Below are 22,895 nucleotides of genomic sequence, written 5' to 3'. Positions count from 1 at the left end.
GTCTAAACTGTAGGCAAGAAGCTGAAAACTGGTGGGAACTGGTACGGTTTGGAGGAAAGTGGTTAGAACAGAGTTTTGCCCACCACCATCGCATGCCATTGATAAGAATATTAATTTCTGAGAATGATTTCCTGGGCTCTTCAGTCACTGCTCAGAGTGCTGGTGTACGAAGGTGTGTCGCACTTATGTCCGTGGTATGCAGAATCCCAAGGTGTCATGTGATAGATGAAACTACCGTTTGTATCCCATCATACTCTCTGGCAATTAAATAACAGCATCATTTCACACGGACTCGCAGGCCTCTTGAATAGCAGGACTGACTCAAAACTTAAGGAGAAACGATCCAGTTCGATCTTTCAGAAGTCCCGGACCTAAAGATTGCCTACTGGCAGCTGCACTTCGATCTGAAACCTCCAGGTTTCATAAGCGAGGGCGTGAGAAAATTGATTATCATGTAAGGCAGCGTGAGCAGTAAAAATTATGCCCCCTTTTTACATGATGGCCATCTCGCACAGTCTTGAAAAAGTGTAACCAATGATAGAGACAGTATAATGCACAATTAAATTCTTTGACGTAGATTGACGTAAATTTCAAACTCTGAAAATTCATTGCGCTGGTTAAGATTCGAATTCCTTGCCTGCTCATGAGAAAGGGGGCGACTAAGGGAAACAATATTAGAATTGAAAAAGTAAAGTGGAGGCATTGCGTTTTCCGGCGCTCATCCTCGAAAGTTGCAATTTGTTGTCTTGGAAGACCCGGCTATGAATCTTTGAAGCCTATGGCTTTGGTTGCGTTCTTATCTTTTCTGACATGCCCATTTTTTGTTTTCTCGCGATTTGCTTTTATTCTAGGTGTTCATTAAAAGGCGTTTCTCTTTCTATCTTACCGAAGAGACGCCGTCGCAACTTGTTACAGAAATTTGTACTATTCAACTACAAATTAGATGTGACGCTTAAGTCTGAACTTCAAGCACACTCACAAAAACGAAATGGAAATGATAGTCATCAAAACTTTTGATTTTGATATTCCACTAGGATCTACGAGTACGTAAAGGTTACATTAGTACTCACGTTTTGAGATTACATCAACATATTACTTCACTTACACAAGCGCACCTTTCGATTTTCATTTACGTAAATTTCTACTTCTCAGGTACAGTTAGTCAACAATCAAAGCGCTTACACACCAATAATTATCGAGTGTTTTCGGTAAGTTTTCCGATAGTTTGCCAGAAATGTTTAAACAAGGGACGGCTTAGCTGAGCGTGCCGTTTGAAGGCGTGTTCCAGCAGTTTACTCAGCTCTCGCGCCACCCTGCATCCTGGATAGATATCCGGGACTTGAGGATGAGGTCAATACCATCGGAGATGTATAAATACCCAGCACCTCGCCGCAACCATCAGTGCCAGAGCACGTTCTGCTCTGTAGACCAACATTTGACGAACCTCTGAGAATATTTTAGTTAGAGATCGTAAGTAATTCTATCGGAGGGGAGAGAGACAAGAGATATGGCACGAGAGGGTGCCTTTATCTTTTTCCTGCTTTTCGCAGGATCGTCGGTGTGGTAAGTACTAGCACTTTTCTTGAGCCGCAAATCTTGAAGATTGTGTAAAAAACACAGCAACTGATAAGGAATCTTGGCAAAGTTTCATAGTATGACAAAACTCGACACGGTTTTCTCATATTAGGAATATCGCTTATTAGTATGTGTTTAAACAGATTGCTAAGAATTCGTTGTCATTGTGTATAACGTTAGAACTGGGCGCAAATCTCGCCGTAAAAGTAATTTGTTGCAGAAATAATCTGAATGCAACAAAATGAAAGCAGCAAAGTTTGCATGAAGATTTGCATGGATTTTACGAACTCAAGTTCGGATCACTGCTAATTGACGGTAAATAGTCGTTGTAATGTATCAGGTAAACTTGATTGCTAGAAACGGTTAAGATTCTGAAGAGTCGATTTCATTTTTTTCCAGCGCCCAAAGGGGACCTTCCATGCTCGGGGGTGAGTCCAACATAATCAGATTTATAGAAATATAAATATGTATGAACGTCAAAGCTGGAAACTTCATAATACAGTCTTTTTTGAAAGTATCACATTTCCATGTGGTGTTTCACAAATCCCATACCCGAACAAGGTCGATGGAACATCTAATACTAGCATGTCATATGACTTGCTCTTCACGTATAACGTTACCACAATGTAGATCTCTCAGAACTAGTAGTATGCGACAGTTTGGCAGTGTAACGAGCAATGAACATGATCAGTGACAAGTATTTTTTTCCGTCCTTACTCTAAGGTTGCCCTGTCCTCGGGGCGCCCACCAACGGCATGATCAGTTGCCAAACGGACAGCATGGGAACTCTGGTAACACATGACAATTGCTAACATCATTTTATGCCTTTTACATTTTGCTCCATGACGATTTGCCGTCTTTATTCTGTTTGAGATTCATAAAACTGAAATTGAAGTGTCTCTACAGAATTATGTCGATTTAATGTACTACGGAAAAACAGGGCACCACGTTTAATATAAGCTGACCATGTTGGATACCAATATCCCCAGGTATGTGTGCCCACGTGTCTCGAGGGATACCAGTTCGCGGGGCCGTGTCCAGCCAGCTTCAAGTGCGTGGATGGCAAGTGGTCGCCCGCCGGGGGATTCCCTGACTGCGTCCGTGAGTAGCTCTCAAAGTTGTGAGAAGTTGTGTGTGAAGTCACAGAATGAAACATTTAGACAAACATAGATTTTCTAAAGTCACGGCCAGCATGTTATCTACATAGAGAAGGCATATGACGAGTGAACTAACCATTAGTTAACTCCTTTCTTGTCGTCTGACTGCAGCCACTGCTTCCGCGGTGACGGCCTCTGGTTCGCCTGTTAACACGGGGATCCAGACCAGGGGTGAGTACAGTCTGATTACTGAACTTGAAAAGTTGAGCAGGGACTTCAAAAGTTTATGATTTTTTTTATAAAACACCATTTTTTGTTCATGAGTTGCATCGTTGATTAGAGAATGTGATCATCGTCTTAATTGACTTCTTGATTTTACTGAATGATGCACGACGTCGTTTTGTACGTTACCCCAATGCCCTTTGCGTCATTTTGAAGGTCAGCCATCGCTTGTGTTTGGCGTTTTAAGAAATGTTTCTGTCACCGAGCCTCAGCAATGACAGACAAGGTAATTTTATTTCTCTATTCTCAGCCGTCATCCCGCCGGACCAGGAGGGGCACTGCGCCGCGTGGGGCCAGCACAACTTCCGCACGTTCGACGGCAGTGTGTACCAGTTCAAAGGGGCGTGCCGCTACGTCTTGGCCAGTGACATCTTTGCAGATACTTTCAAGTAAGCAAGTTAAGTTTTCTAGAATTGACAAGTCATTTTACTCACTGTAAAATGTATACAATTTTCGTCGAAAGTTTACAACTATTTATAAGAGTTTCAATTCAATGCGGCTCAATTCATAAACTGTTTTATACTACTAACGACATCTCGCGGTTAAAGATATCAAGCCTGACATAATTTTTAAGTAAAAAAAATTCCTTAAGAAATGTCTGCCTCTACTTTTTCGCGTTTCATTTCATGTCGAATCTTCAATGGCCACAAATGGCCACAGACGGAGAACATCGATATAAATTGAATAAGAGCGGTTTCCTAAAAAAAAAAAGGTTTGAAAAAACAAAACAAGGAAAGAGATCTAAAAAGAAAGAAAGAAAAGCTTGACTGCAATGATTTAACGAAAGATGATAAAATTTTCAGCATCCACGTCTGCAACGACCGTCACTGCCAGCCAGGCGAGCCTTGCTCCCGCTCCATCAACATCTACATGGGTGACGTGGAGATGGAACTGCGCCAGTCGGAGGACGGACCGATGGTCTACTGTGATGGCAACCTTCTGACCATCCCGACCACCGCCTTTGGAGCCTTGATTGAGAAGACCTCTCACTTCATCATCGTGAGGAGCGGTCTGGGCTTCAAGCTGTGGTGGGACGGACAAGAGGCAGTCTTCCTCACGGTAGGTCACTTGTCTCTGTGCACATGCGTACACCATTTAATATCATTTCCTTTAAATTCGGTTGGATGATCTCGTTGATAATCGACTAATTTCATGTAAGAAAAGAGAATAGCTGTAAACGGTGATTTCTTTTTCCAGGTGTCCGAGTCGTTGCTTGGAAAGACGGGTGGTCTTTGCGGCAAGTTCAACCGGGACCCTACCGACGACTTCACCACTCTGCACGGGAGGCTGGTTTCTGACGCCGCAACGTTTGCAAACAGTTGGAAAATGGAGAGTCTATCAGGTATGTGAAAGCTTATGTATTTCCGTATGATTCCAGCTTTAGTTTAATCAGGCTTATTAATTAGATCTATTTGGCCAAATAAACTTTCTCACCGACGCCTTGCCTGACAGTTTGCGGGGATGAAAAGTATGATGTAAAGCCAAGGAGGTTTTAATAAGATACATATATCAAAACCTCCTTGGTAAAACACATGTCAAGAAACATTTAGTCACGAGCACATTTTGCCTACTTGCAGATGTACACTTTTATCAGTCCGGTCAAACAGTCCGGTCGGGTCTTGCGTTTGGAAATGGGACATAACCAGTTAGTTTTCGTCTCAGAAGGTTTTCAGACTAGTTCGTCTTCCATTCCCGTTTGCGCGTGTATATTTTGATACCAGAACATCAATACCATTCAACATGACTTACTAGTAGTCATGTTCACATGAATTATGCACAGCATGTGGTGTCAATTAAAAGTTCGCGCCACTGAGTCAGGCGCCATGCGGTGTGGCAGAGGTTTAATGCGCAAGCGCAATCTGAAGAAGAACAACAGCGCGACGGTTTGTCATCTCGGACGTATGCGCAGGCTTGACCCTGGATATTTCGGCGGCGATTTGGAATTTTGATGTACTTAGAACGCCAAGTTTACTTCCTTACTTCCAAGTTAGTCTGCACCAGGCTCTGTGTAGCGAGGATTCTGTTCTGTGAACTATCGGCATGGGCATCCCACCAAGAAGGTTCCTCTTTTCAACCTCCTTGATACCACCGAGGAGTTTTCTGATGCGCCCAGATCCGACAGAGCTGGTAAACAGTTGTCGTTTGTGATGATATCTAGTTTGTTGGTAGGTCTTGAGAAGGCGGAGGTCAAGGTCGATTTCAGGACCCCTGGCAGCTTTCCTTGGCACTGCAGCGGGTCGTTTATTCGGCGATTTGTTCACTTCCTTAAAACGCACCAGTCTGCAACTGTTGTTCGCGGGAGCAGTTGCACTACAGCTAGTAGCAGGTATAAAGATCAGATAAAGCAAGGAGGTTGAAAGAGGATGAAGTTGTGTAGGTTTGGACTCCCTAGGAGTTTGCTCTGTAACTGCATGTGTAAAATATTTCAAAGAGCATAAGTGAACAAAGGAATCATGGCTTTCAATAATACTCGGCATGCAAGTAATAGACAGAAATATTTAGACAGTCATTTGCATACTATGCCAATTAAGTTTAACTTGAATGATTAATGCAAAATTCTATAATTCCAGTATTTTCCATAAGGGAATGTTGATTTGATTATGTGGATAACATTCTCTAGGAGCCCCACAACTGATGCGAGCATGTGGAAAAAAAAAAGAGTTTGACCAAAAAAAGTTGTCAGGAAGGTTGAACAAATGACTAAACACACAGAGTGTGGTATACCGAACAATTATAGATTCTTTTTTTTTTCTTTTAGATATTTGTTCTGTCACATCTTATTTTTTGACTTTGGAATTGACGTTGGAATTTTATGACATTACTATCCGTATTCCCACAGTCTGCCTAAACACTACAAACGACCTCAAACGGCACTAATATGTAGTGTACGTGAGGCAACAACCTTGTATGGTCTTAATTTTTTGGTGGCAGATACTGAAATAGCTTGTGATATAAGGAAGAAGTTATGTATTTTTTGGCCCACAGACTAGCAGCTTGCTCTGGAACTGCAGGGACATTTTTGTCAAAACCTCCCAAGGAGCATAATGGAACATAGGAATGCTGGATTTCCATGATATTTAGCATGCACATATCTTTGGCAGAGATGTACGTAATGAAGTGCAAATTATGCAAATTTGCATACTTAATGAGGAAAATCTACATTTACAGTGTTTTCCATCATAGGACTCAAGTACATGAAACATGTAGTTTGTGGCAGGTGGAAGATTAGCAGATTCCAATTATGCAAATAAGTCCCTAATTTGCATAATTAATGTGAAAGTGTCCAAATCCCTGCTTGGAGAGTAGTAAATGATTTGATTGTTAATATTGTGACCTGTGTAAGTTAGCTAAATGTGTACATAGCCAAGCATAATTTATGCGGATGTAAAAGTCATTTACTAGTACCTAATCAAAATATTTCATTGAGGAATGAGGTCTCCGAACTCTTGTTGAAACATGTTTTTTATTTTTGGAAACGTCCGAAAATTGATGCGCATGTAGCCTGGATACCATACCCCAACCTCAAAAATATCTTTTGTGTTAGATACTTGAGATCGGGCTGGGCTTTGGTAACCAGGCTAATGCGCATGCGAATGTCATCAACAAATCAAATCAGCATGGCCTAAAGGACTTACTTGTAATAACGTGTGACATAGATGGCTTATGGATGCAAGTCGGAGTTTGAATCTGCAACACGCATGACCACATGATCATGATGATGATCTCAAAGTGTTTCACTATGACTATAACATCCTTGTTATGTCCTTGATGTTAGCCAAACCCTCTGTCCATAACAATTATGTCTCCTTTTTTTGGAGTAAATGGTTTTTTGTCAGATTATAAGGTAATATTGATTATTGTGTCGCAACATGAAATGATTATGATAATTACCAAAAAACTCATATTTGTCATATTTTACCTACAGCTCCATGCCCAAATGCCCCGACCAACACCTACTGCACATTTGACACGACAGAGACATACCAGGTGGCAGTCAATGCCATCAACCTCTGTAGCTGTCTGCTGGAGACACCATGCAAGGCTGTAAGGGCTTTTCCAAACTTTTCCTTTTTCTTTCAAGATGAAAGATGATATAAACAACAGATAGGAGGATACTAAAGGTAATGCTATCAAGTCACAAGGCATTTTATCAATCAAGCAAGAAAAACAAGGCATGTTTTATTGTGCTGTTCCTTGTTAGATGGATGGAACTTCAGCCTGCTAAAGTAGCCTTTTGGCACTAGATTTGTATAGGCAGAAGAGAGAAGGTTGACATGAAATTGTGCTTGATATTTCCCTATATTAACTATTTCTGCTATATCCATCCATTTTCAGGTTGTGGACCCCACGCCTTACTTCGAGGCATGTAAGGAGGACGTGTGTTTCTGCTCCACCCAGCGTCAGGGCTGTGAGTGCAGCTCTCTGGAGGCATACTTCAGGGAGTGTTCACGGTTCAATGTCCACCACAGCTGGAGATCACCAGGCCGTTGTCGTAAGATAGCACTTTTTTTCAATAATGTGGAAAGTTGAAAAAGTATGAAACATTTTTATCACAGATATTGTACATCTGATTTAAAGGCGCCCAGAGCAGTTTTTAGTGCATTAAAATTGGGGATATTCTGGATGAGACAATCGGTACGGTATTGACATTTACTTCACCATTCTAGCACATTTGTGTCATTATTTCGTACTTTCAGCGTTGAAAAGGACGCACAAACATGCCGCAAACGGACCCCTTTGATTTATTATATCCTACAATAAATCAGCACAGGATCGAGCCACTAACGGTTTCCCGTCGGTACTTTTCGGAGATTTTCGAACGCATGAGGTCATCGAGCGAATTGAATCTGATTCACCCGTTCGCAAATCGAAACTTTATTCGAACAAGTGACGACATCTCCGGAAGCGTTCGGGATTCATTTGTCATGTTCGCGTGCGTTCCGAAAATTTGAAATAATGGCACGTGCAGCGCTCAGATTTTCAATAAGTTCTCACCACCCAACGACGTCTCATCTTTGCTCAATAAACATCGATATGCAATGAGATAGTGTTATTTAACCTTACTGTGTGTAAAAATGTCTTGAAAATTAAATTTCAAAAGACTCAAAAACTGCTCTGGGCGCCTTTAAAGAGTCTAATGTATATACATGTAGTAGTAACGTTGCATGTATCTCACATGTTTTGCCTGATATTTCAGCCATGTCGTGCTCCAACGGAATGGTGTATGACTCCTGTGGCTCATCCTGCCCTGCCACCTGCTCAAACACTGATTACAACTGTGTGGACGACCACTGTGTGGATGGCTGCCACTGCCCCAGGGGCACCTACCTGCACAACGGCCAGTGTGTGACGCGGGACCAGTGTCCCTGTACCTACCAGGGCAAGGACTATGGTGCTGGTGACAGGATCACGAGGGACTGCAATGAGTGGTAAGTTCTGGCAATGCTGTACACTGTAGCATTGACCTACATCCATCCGTGCTGTATGCTCTATGCTCATTAAGTATTCTTGATATCATTTATTCTTTACAGGTTACTAGGCTACTGCCATTTCATCCTGACTTTTGACATATCAGTCTTAATGATTTTTTTGTGAATCTCCTCCACAGTGTGTGCTTCATGGGCAAGTGGACCTGCACTGATCATCAGTGTGAATGTAAGTTGTTATTTTTTTCATGTGACTTCAAATACTAGTACAGCATTGGTAGGAAAAGATTTAAGAACTCTTTTCCAGGCATTATTATGTCTCAATATCACTATCAATACATTTTGTATCATGTAGATTTACCCTTCTCATGCTAAGAAGAAAGCTGTCTATTATATTACATGATTGTATGAATGGGTAACATATGTAGAATAGATAAAATAAACATGTACAACAGTCATAGTCTATTTCCTTATCATCTGTACTTGAAGCTGATATATTTTCTATTCTCAGAAGAAAATGAACAGAAACCCCTTTTAGTTTGATTGCTCCATGATCATGAACTTCCAAAATTGCCTTTGATCCAAACAGCTACCTGTTCTGTGACTGGAGAGAACCACTTCCAGTCATTTGATGGAGTGCGATTTGACCTGTTGGGAACGTATCAAGCATCCTTCATTCTGGCCACAAACATCCGCAGGGATGACGACCCCTTCCGTGTCACATACAACATACACGACTGTCACAAGGAGCATTGCAAGAGGTGGGAAAACATTTTTTGTTTGTTTTGAAGGGCAGTTCTAGAAATTTAGTATTTCACATTGAGAGATGATAAAAAGTTCATCATGCCACACCTACAGGGGAAAAGACAAACTAAAAAATGGAAAACCTCTTAAGACCATGAAGTTTCATTTCCATGCTTTTTAGTGACTTATCTCCATATACAGTGCAAAGAGAGATATTGAGTAGGCATGTAAGGAAGGGAGCTAGGGAGATTGGCAACTGATGTCAAAATAGATTCTGTGCACAAATTTATATTCAGTTTGTTCACCATTTTTACATCAAATTGCTTGTCTTTTCAGACATGTCATAGAGTGTTGTTTTTGATACATTTGATACGTGTAGGTCCCTGACAGTTGAACTTGGGGGCAAGACACTGAAGATGCTCCCAGACCATGAGCTGATGATCGATGGGGAGGAAATCATCACCCTTCCTTATCGCTCTCATGAGTTCTTTGTTGACACCGTTTCAACCATCTACCAAAGGGTTGGTACTCTGACATATTTCTATCCTAGGAAATGGACTGCATTAAAACCAGCCAAAGTACTAAGAAATTGTGATTCATGTCAGTAAGATGGGTTTTAGTGTCTCAATTGTCTAGTCAGAATGCTCACTGTCCTTGATGTTGCTTTGAGTTTTATTCCTGATACTGATGCTTTCAGTTTCACAGAAGCTATGTGCAGACTGTAAACATGAACATGTACAGTTACAGTATGACATCACATTGCTTTTCAGAGTGCTTTTACAACAATTGTTGCAAGCTCCAGAAATCATATTGTTGACAATCTTCTAAAAGTTTTTATGTATTGATGACAGGTTACGACATCAAATGGACTGAACCTTTTCTGGGACGGTAATCACCGCCTGTATGTGTTGGCCAGTCCTGAGCTGATGGGCCGCACCTATGGTATGTGTGGTAACTACAACAACAAACAGAAGGACGACTTCCTCACCAGGGATGGCGATGTGGAGATCACAGCAACCGTATGTACTGTTATTTTGGCCTGAAACATGTAGCTCATCATAAAATGCATATTGCTGGCAATTGTCTTACAAGTTACTGACGAATGGTAAATAGATAGAGAAATATAGAATATGGTAAAAATTGTAAGTAATGTGCCTTCAAATGTGTCATAAGAATATCCAATTTGAAGATTTGTTTTAAGAAAATAAAAGTATCACTAAGTTCCATGTGATCTCAAGACATTGTCAAATGCTGAGAACATGCCATCTCTTGCAGAATTTTGCAGCTAAGTGGATAGTCAGTGGCTCAGGACCAAAGTCTGATGAAGGCACCCACCATCCATGTGAGATCTACTCCCAGAGGAGGAGCACTGCTCTGAAGTCCTGTAAGGTCATCAGAGAGGATCCATTCACACGTATGTAGTGTCGCATTCCTGTAACATGGATTATACAAGGTCATGCTAGACACTTGCAATGATATCAATATTTGGGCACTCAGGTTTGATGTGGCTTATTTTACCTAGTATTATTAGTGTATCAATGATTCTTGTTTTCCATCCACAGAATGCCATGACTTGGTGAACTTCAAGGCGTACTACGACAACTGTTTGTATGACTGCTGTGCATCAGATGCCACAGATGGACTGACCAACCTGTGTGATGCAATCGCAGACTACGCTTTTGCATGTGCCAAAGCAGGTGTCAATGTGGACTGGAGGAACTCAGTGCCTGGGTGTGGTAAGGAATGCTTGTAACATATATTTGAATACATCAGTGACACCAACTGCTTTCTTGCCATGTTATCACCATGAGCATCTCACATGACATTTTTGTCTAATCTTTCTTGAATGATATGATTCCAGAAATGACCTGCCATGGTGACAAGGTGTACTCCCACCAGGCACCCAGCTGCCAGGTCTCCTGTGGGTCTCTGAATTCCGCCTGCACTCAGCAGACTGTGGAGGGCTGTGTCTGTCCCCAGGGCACGGTTCTGGACTACGATGGCCACTGTGTCATTCCTGAACAGTGTTCCTGTATACATGAGGGCAAGGATTACGAGGCAGGAGAAACCATCCGTCAGGACTGCAACATCTGGTGAGTCCAAAACTTCCAATGTTTTAAGTGGCGTCCAATAAAAGTCCAAAAAGCAGAAAAAGTTAGTTTTCACCATTATGAGTAGACTTGAAATAATTGATGCCCACAAAAGGGGTGAACTGCCATTGATCATTATCAGTCATGACTTACTGTACTTGACCTGTCAGTTTCAAAACTGTTGCTTTAGTCAATCATTAAAATCGCAAAACCTGTTGTGTTTACACCAGGTTTTTCCTAATGCTGCACTAGCAAACACTATGCCTTTTTGTGCTGGTTTGATGAATGTAGAATCCATGATTTGATAATGGTAATCTTAAGTAACTGTTTCTTGTTGATCCATCAGTGAGTGCCATAAGGGTTCTTGGGTGTGCACAGAGAATGAATGTCCACAGGAGGAGGAGTGTGCAACCAATATGGAGTGGTCCCACTGTAAAACGGAGTGCCCAAGGACCTGTGAGAACATGCACCTTAGGCAGACATGTATCACCAGGTGAGTGCCCACTGTTCTGGTTTATCAACTTCTTAATTTCCTACCATCAATTGCTACCAAAAAGTTTTAGGACATCATGGCTACAGCATACACATGTATATGCTTAATGTTTGCCGTACTGCAGGAAATGTGTGGCTGGCTGTCAGTGCAACAATGAAACAGTGTGGAATGGCAAGTCGTGCATCACCCCTGAGTCCTGCCCATGCCAGCATGGTGGCAGGAGCTACCAGGAGGGACAGACGATGAAGATCGACTGCAACACATGGTGAGTAAGCTTAGAAAAGAACTAAAAAGTGTAGATTAGATGTAACAGGGGAAAATTGAATGCCTTAAGGTCTCATTGATGTATTACTCCGAGTGGGTACCCTAAAAGAGATCCGAGCCAAAAACTAAACGGCTGCATGGACGCATGTTTTTAGCGGTGAGAAATTCCCTTTTAGTCAGCGGAAGTGATCTCAAAAGTTAGATTGGTGAAAGCTTGTTTGTAACTGAAGAAATTAGCAGGTAAAGTTTTGTAGCTGCGCGCTAGGTCGGAGGTACACAGTCCTGGGTTCTGAGTGGTGCAGTTGTACACTAACTGCGAAAAAATGCCTTTTGTGGGGATTGACTAGTCGTAGTTTGTAATTGCTATAAAAAATGAACCTATGTATAGTTGACGTTGACAATTTTTTCCCACGATATAACGTTAGGGTAAATGTGCTCAACATAGAATGAAAAATCTGCTAAAATTTCACATAGTTTCATTATGATCGCGCCCATGTAAATCGCGAATTATACCATAGAAGTCTATGAGAAGAAGAAACTCATCAATGAGACCTAAAACAAATAATATGGATCAACACTAACAAGTATATTCTTGTCCTCACACATAGCCGTTGCCAGGGACGCAAGTGGACTTGTGAGACAAATGAGTGCCCAGGTCAGTCTGCTCAGGTTGTCATGCTATACTGAATGTCAGTCTGTCTTTCTGGCCTTTGTTAAGTTTGTCATTTTAATGTTATATTATTGTTTTAACGTTATATTTACTATTGCCATTCTACCTTCTTCACAATGTAAAGTCTTCAGTCCCGTGGGACAGTAATATTATTTCCTAGTTGTAAAAGATCTGGAACTCCTCAAAGTGGAAGATGTCAACATACCACTTATATTATCTTGCCAGGGGTGTGTTCATCCTATGGTGACCCTCACTACAAGACCTTTGATGGAAAGGAGTATGACTACCAGGGTGAGTGTGAGTATGTGCTGGTGCGCAGTAAGGACAGCAACAGCCACCAGTTCTCCATCACAACAGAGAACATCCCCTGTGGTACAAGCGGTGTCACCTGCACAAAGTCTGTCACTGTCTCCGTCGGTACTGGCAAAAAGGTACTGGCTGTAGCAGAACACTGCTTGTTTCTTCATTTCTTAGGTTGTTCAAGGCAGGAGAATATCATAAAGAACGTGTGCTTAAAACAACACGTACAAAGAGTTTGTGTAATCCCATAGAGAATAGGCCATAGCACATTACTACATGTATATGTCTGTCAACATATACAAAATCAACATCTGTGGGGGAATGAGACCTTATTCAACTTCCTTACTTTGAGCAATACTCCACTTTCGTTCTGCAATTATTCCATGATTGTAAATCTCTCCATTTGTTTGGGAAGTAAAATTGTTCAGTGCGACTCCTTGTAAGCAACAAGAGGTCAAATAACAACATGTTTCTTTGCCATAGATACTAAAGCTATGGACACATACATTTATTGTACATTGTGGTTGGAAATAGAATACTTTATGTTTTCCTAAATCCCTTTTTAGACCAGGAGAATCACCCTTGTCCGAGGCAAGCCAATAGTTGCAGACCGAGGCTCTGGCTTCTACGTACGAACAGCTGGCATGTTCCTCTTCCTGGCCACGGAGTTTGGTTTGAGTGTACAGTGGGACAAGGGTACCAGGGTGTACGTGAAGCTGGATCCCATGCACAAGAACCAGGTTTGTCATTCAATGGGACCTTTTGCTTCTTTCAATCATTTGTGTATTTTTGTTGTTTACAAAGGAATCCCATGTCTTCTTGAAATTGTGTTTATCTTTATAGGTGAGGGCCTGGCTCTGAATTCATGTTCACAAACCATGGGATGATCTCCACATCAAGTTGTATTTATATGATTTATTGTAACAAAGTTTGGTTGACATAACTTCAGTATACTTCACACATAGTCAATGCCTTTGTCCTGCAGGTTGAAGGTCTCTGTGGCAACTACAATGAGGACCAGAATGATGACTTCACCATGCCAAATGGAATTGCAACACAAGATGACAATGACTTTGGCGACTCTTGGCGCCGACATGACTACTGTCCTAAGGTACGAGATTTTACACAAACTGTTCCCTTTTATGTAGTGTTAGTCATGCTGTCAGTCTTGTTGTCAGTCATGCAAAAAGTCTTGCCAAAAGAATTCTAATTTGTTATGTCTTTTCTGGTACTATATTGAATTCATTGCAGTGTCATTCTGATATTTGGAAAAGGTTATGAATGACACATAAAACTATCTTCTACATATTTACAATGATGTCCCGTAACAGTTGTGATTTCTATTGCAGGCTAAGGAAATCAAGGACACGTGCTCCCTCCATCCTCACAGGAAGGCATGGGCACAGCGCCAGTGTGCCATCATCAAGTCTGACTTGTTCAAGGCTTGCCATGCTTTGGTAAGCTTCCTTGCTTAGATGTCTCTAGATGATTTGTTTCTTGTCATTTTTATACTGTGTTAATTCTAACAATGCTATCAAAGCCATACTTTTTGTTGATTGATATAATCTACTTCAGCTAGCTTCAAATGACCATTGTTATTTTTATTGTATAGGTTCCAACAACATTTCATCTAATAGGTTCTCTATTTGCTGCATTTACTATTGGCATTTGAATAGAACTGTGCAGTGCCAATATAATTTTATTCATAAATCAAGAATGTGCAGAAATTCAATGGACCATTCATATAGCCAACTTCCGTAATGCTTTGTCGATTTCATAATGTTACGGTAACCTTAATTTCCTTCCGTTTCCTTCCATCTTTTTAGAGAATTGCAGAGTTTTTTTGTCAATATTGGTTAAGGCTAACATGTATTACCTCCACCCAAGATTCCATATCAAGGCTACCTGGACAGGTGTGTGTTTGATGCATGTGGCTGTGACAGTGGTGGTGACTGTGAGTGCCTGTGTACTGCTGTAGCTGCCTATGCTCAAGCCTGCAACTTCCATGGTGCCTATGTCAGCTGGAGAACCCAAGAGCTGTGCCGTAAGTTTATTTGGAATCTGTCAGACACAAGACATACATGGGCATATTTTTCATCTACTCACATGTCTTAATTTTTTTCTTGCAGATGTTGTATCTCTAGAAATGTTATTTGATTCAAGTTAAAGACAAGTACACCCGGAGCACAGCATTTTGTATCTTACAGTTGTGCTTTGAATCTTCAGTCAACTAGGACTTATATCAAACCTGCAAATTGAGTGTAAGTTTAGTCTTAAATCAAGTTTACAAGTAGTCTTACACTTTGTGCATGTAAGTTAGAGCAAAAATCTACAAGTTGTTGATCAGCTTTTCAATGATTCCCACTCACAGCTCTGCAATGCGAGGGCTGCATGAGGTATGCCCCATGTGTAAGTGCCTGTCCAAAGACCTGCACCAACTACAAGCATTGGGATATGGTGGAAGAGAAGTGTGAGGAAACCTGTGTGGAGGGATGTGACTGCCCAGAAGGTGAAGCTGCTCTGTCTTTTTATGCCAATCACATCTATGTAGTATCTTTCTTGATAGCTAATGATAACCATAGTTGAAAATACTTACATTCTCAAGAATGCATCTGGTAGCTTTTTTCATTACAGTTTGTAATTTGCATGTCTATAGTTCTTGATAGATATTTCTGGTCTAAGTGTTTATCCATTCATCATGAGACAATAATTCAGGCACAAAAAGTCAATTTTTCATGCAGCTGCAGCCAACAGTTGTTTTACTTAATTTGCTATCAATTCGCAAAGACTTGCTTTCATTTTTAAGGTGAATGACATTGTTTAAAATAGAATGTTGAAGACATATCTTGCTGGATCTAAGACCTTTTCTCTAACTTGGTCGCTAAACTGTTACTGTTGGCTTTTTAATCTTCTGATAGGGGAAATCCTGAGTGATGATGGGAAGCAATGTGTTCATCCCAAAGACTGTGTGTGCATGCATGTGGAGGGTAAGGCTTACTACGAGGGTGACAAGATTGAGTCCATGTCTGATGACTGTCGTAGCTGGTGAGTCAGTTATTCTATGCTGTATATCTGCTTGTCATTTCAGCCGTCTATTAATTAGTGATATTTTTTTAACCTTTGATTGTTTCAAATCTGTTATGTTTCCATGCTAAACATAAGGACACCACAGTGACTGCATGAGTATCATAGATGTGAATTCTATTTTCTGTCTTCAGTTACTGCACAAATCGTGAGATTCAATGCATAGGTCTTCCATGTGTGGGTGAGTACTACAATATACTGAAAATTTTCATTCTTCATTTATAATGCATATGTGACATGTTTTTGCACATCATACTTAACACGCGCACAAATTAACATGCACATATATGAATATTTATTGAAGTTTGAGTTTGGCTTTTCATGAAGTCTTGTTCAAATATGTACCTAGAACATTGTGTGTGTACATCTTATCCAATTTATGTAGATTCTGTCAAATATTTTATGACTCTCTGTACGTGTACAGGTTTACCAATGTGTATCATTATGTTTCTGATAGGGACAACAACAACACCTTGGATGCCAACAATGGCAGAGACCACAACAACCACTACAACTCCTGAGCCAACAACACTTGCTACAAGTAAGTACTCAATTTTCTTGCCGTGTCTCCCTTAGCTCCCTTCATTGTTTGTATTTAATCTGGTATATTATGATTACAGCGGTTGAATGTGTCATTATTGATTTGTGTTACCTTTATCTGTCCATTTTTGTCATAAATACAATACAAAATGCTGTTAACTGTTTTGAAGATTCTTGATGCTTTCAATCTAAGTGCTTAAAGGTTAATCATCATAATTTTTGTCTTGATCTATCCTTGTAGCAACCTGTCCAGAAGACCAGCTGTATCCCTGCTCCTTCACGTGTGAGCAGACGTGCCATTGCTTCCGTGCTGTGGTGACGGAGTGCGAGTATGGCTGGGATAAGACTTGCGTGGCGACCTGTGGTGTCTACAAGGGCTGCCCCACTGGACAGCTGCTCAGGGACATCGATACATGTGTCAAGATTGAAGAGTGTCCCTGTAGGCTGGAGAATGGTACACTTGTACCGGTAGGTCATGCTCATTCAATATAGCTTGGGCCATTTATTATGTTCTCAATGAATACAATGATGACTAGCAGCAGCTGTTCACAATAGGATTATACTAATGTTAGCTGCCTGAATGAAGCTATGATACACAGCAACTAGCTGATAACAGTTTATTGGTATAACTTTTTCCGCTCCTTTCATCAGCATGCCTGCATACATCAATTATCAAATAATGAATATCAGTTGCATTCAAGTTTTTTCAACGATACTGAATATCATGTTCTTATTCCAGCCTGGCACCTCATGGAAAGAGGACAAGTGTACATCATGTGTCTGCTGGAACAATCAGATGAAGTGTGTATCTACCTGTCAGACAACCACACCCGAGCAGAGGATGAGCACAACAACAGTCATAACCACCACGGCACCAGAGACAACTGTGCCCGTGACTACTGGTAATCATCTTCTATCAACTACTGTTAACATGGCAAACATCACAATGTGCAGGACATAATATATCCAGTATTTGATTATACCACACAAGTTACCTTGCATGGGTGGGCAACATCCAGCTGGTCTTTACACCTAGTTAAAAAGAAATCAAGAAACACTTCATGTTAGATATTACTTCAATCCATGATTTGGTTACAGTAAATGTGTTTAAGGCTGATACTATATGAGGCTGAAACACTTTTCATGATTAACATGTTACCTTAACTCATGTTCCCTTGCAGAATGTCCACCTGGCCAGGTGTTACAACCATGCTCCTTCACATGCAAGGAGACCTGCAACTCCTACAGAAAGAAGATCACAGAGTGTACTTATGGCTATGATGAGACATGCTGCCCAAGGTGTGGGGAGCCCCCCAAGTGCCCTCCTGACTATGTTCTGTTGGATGCCAACACCTGCTGCAAGGTCTCTGAGTGCCCCTGTATGCTTGAGGATGGCACAATTAAGCCGGTATGTAATAGATAATGGATTATATTCCTTTGGTTTGTTGTAATATTGCTGAAATGCAGTACCTTGAAAAATGTGATGATAATGGAAAAAAAAAACATTGTTGCAAAGTTTGCAATGAAAACAATAAGACCAAGCAGACATATTTAAGACTCTTAGGCAATATAGGCCATGTTTGAAATGCAAGTTGTAGAGATTTACCATATCCATTCTGGAAACAAAGGATAAATGTTGATGTACGAAAAGCATGTATGAAAGTTGAACTGCACAATGGTGTTGCACTGACTATCCTCCTGCTCATCATAGGCTGGCAGTGTATGGTGGAAAGACAAGTGTAATGTCTGCAGGTGTGAAGAAAACCAGGAAAAGTGTGACAATGTCTGCGGAACAACTACTCCAGAAACTGAAACTACAACTCTACCTGAGACATACACAACCACATCAGAGACATACACAACCACATCAGAGACATACACAACCACATCAGAGACATACACAACCAGGCCAGAGAAGACCTACCCTGAGACCACTGGGACAGAGACTTATACAACAACGTATAAAACACCAAGGAAGGTGACAACTCCCTCTTCAACAACAACTTCAGAGACATACACCACCAGGCCAGAGCAGACCTACCCTGAGACCACCAGGCCAGAAAGGACGTATCCTGAGACAACAAGGCCAGAGAGGACCTACCCTGAGACTACCAGGCCTGAGAGGACCTACCCTGAGACCACAAGGCCAGAGAGGACCTACCCTGAGACTACCAGGCCAGAGAAGACCTATCCTGAGACCACCAGGCCAGAGAAGACCTATCCTGAGACCACCAGGCCAGAGAGGACCTACCCTGAGACCACCAGGCCAGAGAGGACCTACCCTGAGACCACCAGGCCAGAGAGGACCTACCCTGAGACAACAAGGCCAGAAAGGACCTACCCTGAGACTACAAGGCCAGAGAAGACCTATCCTGAGACCACCAGGCCAGAGAAGACCTATCCAGAGACTACCAGGCCAGAGAAGACCTATCCTGAGACCACAAGGCCAGAGAAGACCTATCCTGAGACCACCAGGCCAGAGACTTACCCTGAGACTACCAGGCCTGAGACAACAACATACAAAACACCAAGGAAGGTGACAACTCCCTCATCCACAACTCCAGAGACATACACCACCAAGCCCGAGGAGACTACCACCACTAAGCCTGAGGAGACTACCACCACAGCACCTGAATATCCAACAACAAGCCCAATTGTCACAAGTAAGCATAATCATTATTGTTAATGTAGTTTTTGGTCTCTTTTTTGGGCCGTGATCACCAATCAACAGCATATTTTGAACAACAGTCTTGAACTGAAAAGCAAAGGAGGTATTACTATCATGTCAATATTAGTGAGTTCCATAGAGATTATATATCTCGGGTACAGGTTTTTCGTCAATAAATAGAACATTATCTGTACCAGCCAGACTTCCCTTCCCTAAATGGTGCTGAATGCTATCCACATGACCCTGCTATCTACATGCCCTGTCCCTGGTGCTGAATACTGTTCACATGGCCTTTTACTTGGTTTTGAATACCATCCACATGGCCCTGTCCATGGTGCTGAATACTATCCACGTGGCCCTGTCCATGGTGCTGAATATTATCCACGTGGCCCTGTTTCTAGTGCTGTATACTATCCACATGGCCCTATCTCTAGTGTTGAATACTGTCTACATGAGCCTGTCCATGGTGCTGAAAACTGTGCACATGTCCCTGGCACTGAATGCCATCTATATGGCTCTGTTCCTGGTGCTGAATATCATCCACATGGTCCTGTCTATGGTGCTGAATTATCCACATGACTCTGCCCCATGTGATAAATACCGTCCACATGGCCCTGTTTCTAGTGCTGTATGCTGTCCACATGTCAATATTAGTGAGTTCCTGGTGCTGAATACTGTCCACATGGCCCTGTTAATGGTACTGAATACTGTCCACATGGCCCTGTCCTTGTTGCTAAATAATATTTGCATTGCCCTGTCCCTGAATACCATCCATTTGATGAAAGAACAGTGTAGTATCATTTTTACCTCCTATGGCAATTGTTTTTGTATTAGATACTTCAGGTTTTTAACGTATTCATGAAATGTTGACACAGCTCAATGTAAGAAGAGGGTTTATGGCTGTGCCTTCAAGTGTGAGGAGACCTGCCACTGCTACCGCTACAAAATCACCCAGTGTTCAAGTGGTGATGCCAGTGCATGTGTCCCAACATGTGGAGAGTGCCCTCCATGTCCCAAGGGATACGTCCGCAAAGACCAATACCACTGCATCAAGCCAACTGAGTGTGACTGCATCGCCCATAATGGTGTTATTGTTCCGGTAGGTAACATGACTGCAATCTTTGCTGTTGACCACAGAACTCTTTGTCCTGGAGAAAGGAGAAATAGATATTTGAAAGAGGCTAGTTTATAGTTGATAACAGCAGTATAATGATTCCAAAACAAGATAGTGAAGGTCTTTAACAACTATTTCAGAACATTTTTTTCACCAGGTCCTCTTCTCTATGCACAGACATTTTAGAGGCAGTTTGTAGTGACTATCTCAAATACCTTTCATCTACAGTATTTATCCTGACAACTCAAATGTACAGATCTTGATGTTGTTGTAGATAATTTATGACTTTCAATGCATTAGTCTCTCTTGATAACTCTAGGAAAAGTGACTCAAGCAAATAATCATACCTTGTTTGTACATTCTAGTCTGGTACCACTCAGAAGATCGATCAGTGTACAGTCTGCAACTGCTATGACAACAAAATGACCTGTGTCAACCTATGTACAACGTCATCTGTGCCAACGACAACTCCATCAATTACAACTACTGGGTACAAAACTCCAAGGAAGCTTACTACGGAGAAAACTACACCAGTTACTACGACAGGTAAGTCGACAATTCCAGTGAGCCTCAATTTTTGTAGTACAGGAAAGGAACTGTTAGATTCTTGTAACAGTCAATCTTGTATTCTACTCCTTTCAATTTGACATATTTTGTATCCCAGCTAAGATCATTATACTATATATATTTATAGATAAATGGTCCAGTTAGTTATTTGTTCACAAAAGGCCTGTTTGTTTTTTTGTTAGTGCCTACTACTCGATGCTACACTGAGGAGGAAGCCTGCTCCTGGACAGCATGGATGGATGCCTGCTACCCAACTCCCGCAACAAGGGGTGACGATGAATCCTTCACAAACCTTCGTCGCCATGGCTTTAACGTTGGTGGGGCAAACCAGAAGGTCAACAGGATCCAATGCCGCACTGTTGGAACACACATTGACTACTCCAGGACAGGCCAGAATGTCGTGGCTAACTGTGAGGTTGGCTGTGTCTGTACTCATGCCACTGGTCCCAGCAAGTTCCAGATGATGATGAGAGGAATCAGCCCTTACTGTTACAACTATGAAGTGCGTCTGCTGTGCTGTGCCAATGTTCCTATTTGTTCTGAACGTAAGATCATCAATCATCTTATTTACTTGCAGTTATCTCTTAATCTAGAACTTATGTGACAGTCTTTAAGTTGATAATGGTAAAAAAGCTTTAATATCAATTTTTCTCCTCTCGTAGCTGTTCTATTTACAACTGTTTAAACATTCAAGTGAAGCACGTACATGTATGTTAATCTATTCTAAATTGTGCATCAACACTGTTGATGCGTGCAACTTAGGGAAATCAAGTACATAGAATGATGCACACATGTACCTCCTTCAGGAACAACGCCAGGCACACCTGTCTTTACGACCAGGCCAGAAGAAGATACCACCACAAGGACACCCAGGAAAGTTACAACACCTGGAATGGAAACAACACCTGAGGTTTACACCACCAAGCCAGAGATTTACACCACCAAGCCAGAGGTGTACACCACCAAGCCAGAGGTGTACACCACCAAGCCAGAAGTGTACACCACCAAGCCAGAGGTGTACACCACCAAGCCAGAGGTGTACACCACCAAGCCAGGAGTGTACACTACCAAGCCAGAAGTGTACACCACTAAGCCAGAAGTGTACACTACCACCCCAGAGAGTTTGACAACAAGTAAGTGACCTGTGTGTAAATGTTTTCCCCATGGCATGCAGACACATGAAATTAAATGTAGTTTTGATACAGAGACCAGACACTGGATCATGACTGTACTGTAAGGTGTATCATACTTGTAGATACTAAAGTACATTCATGTGTATAATTCTTCTTAGCTGAATGTACGAAGAAGGTCTACGGGTGTTCCTTCAAGTGTGATGAAGTGTGCCACTGTTACCGGACCAAGATCACCCAGTGTGCATATGGAGATCCTAAGGCCTGTGTACCGACATGTGGGGAGTGTCCACCCTGCCCTGCTGGGTATGTTAGGATGGACAGGGACAGGTGTATCAAGCCAGCAGAATGCGAGTGCCGAACGGAAGAAGGCGTCATTGTACCGGTATGTTTGAAACCTTCATTTTAGATTTTATTGATATTTTTCCATTTATTTTGGCCTTACATGTCTATTATGCTGTGCTGTCCTCTACCAGGTCAGTAGTACATTGGTGTAATGTTATGTTAATTAGGAAAATAGGTTTCCTAAGGATGAGAGATGAAACTGAATACCAATATGATACCGAATATGTACATGTTTGTATCAGAGTATCATTAATTCCACTTTGATACAACCACTTAAATGGTCTAAAATATTGTACTGTAGAATTCTAAACATGTACGTTGTCATATACATCTTTATTTTGAGAAGGAATATGACATTTTCAATTTCCTGTATTTTCTAGCCTGGGACTACAAAGAAGATTGATGAATGCACAATGTGCACTTGCTACAACAACAAGCTAACCTGCTCACACCTGTGCACAACCTCAACCATCACAACAACTCCACTTGTTGAGACAACAGGATCC

General features: G+C 41.6%; 1 protein-coding gene across 1 annotated transcript; it reads left to right on the top strand.

Annotated features, from left to right (window-relative positions):
* The first annotated feature begins 1,415 nt into the window (after window positions 1–1,415).
* Window positions 1,416–22,792, top strand: LOC118408835 (mucin-5AC-like). The gene is made up of 42 exons (XM_035809697.1): window positions 1,416–1,563; window positions 1,975–2,003; window positions 2,299–2,366; window positions 2,565–2,676; window positions 2,844–2,903; window positions 3,205–3,343; window positions 3,758–4,013; window positions 4,152–4,296; window positions 6,880–6,998; window positions 7,290–7,446; window positions 8,152–8,383; window positions 8,563–8,609; window positions 8,970–9,141; window positions 9,504–9,645; window positions 9,976–10,143; window positions 10,400–10,538; window positions 10,687–10,860; window positions 10,986–11,217; window positions 11,561–11,707; window positions 11,832–11,972; window positions 12,580–12,626; window positions 12,867–13,072; window positions 13,508–13,681; window positions 13,927–14,052; window positions 14,291–14,398; window positions 14,829–14,985; window positions 15,313–15,450; window positions 15,860–15,986; window positions 16,160–16,206; window positions 16,483–16,566; window positions 16,807–17,033; window positions 17,305–17,467; window positions 17,747–17,973; window positions 18,277–18,731; window positions 18,951–19,228; window positions 19,668–19,823; window positions 20,109–20,332; window positions 20,713–20,893; window positions 21,097–21,459; window positions 21,721–22,047; window positions 22,206–22,394; window positions 22,770–22,792. Exons 1-42 carry the CDS (start codon window positions 1,508–1,510, stop codon window positions 22,790–22,792), a joined length of 6,762 nt encoding a protein of 2,253 aa, XP_035665590.1. The 5' UTR covers window positions 1,416–1,507.
* The last annotated feature ends 103 nt before the right edge of the window (window positions 22,793–22,895 follow it).

Source organism: Branchiostoma floridae, chromosome 2, assembly GCF_000003815.2.
Source record: "Branchiostoma floridae strain S238N-H82 chromosome 2, Bfl_VNyyK, whole genome shotgun sequence".
In the NCBI taxonomy this organism is placed as follows: Eukaryota; Metazoa; Chordata; class Leptocardii; order Amphioxiformes; family Branchiostomatidae; genus Branchiostoma; species Branchiostoma floridae.
This window is presented reverse-complemented; position numbering and strand designations above follow the sequence as displayed.

What these genes read in the sequence shown, in the direction of transcription:
- LOC118408835 (XM_035809697.1), top strand. Translation starts at nt 1,508, where the DNA reads ATGGCACGAGAGGGTGCCTTTATCTTTTTCCTGCTTTTCGCAGGATCG. An exon ending in AAGATCGACTGCAACACATG is followed by an intron (nt 11,973 to 12,579) that starts GTGAGTAAGCTT and finishes CCTCACACATAG; the next exon opens with CCGTTGCCAGGGACGCAAGT. An exon ending in AACTGTGCCCGTGACTACTG is followed by an intron (nt 17,468 to 17,746) that starts GTAATCATCTTC and finishes GTTCCCTTGCAG; the next exon opens with AATGTCCACCTGGCCAGGTG.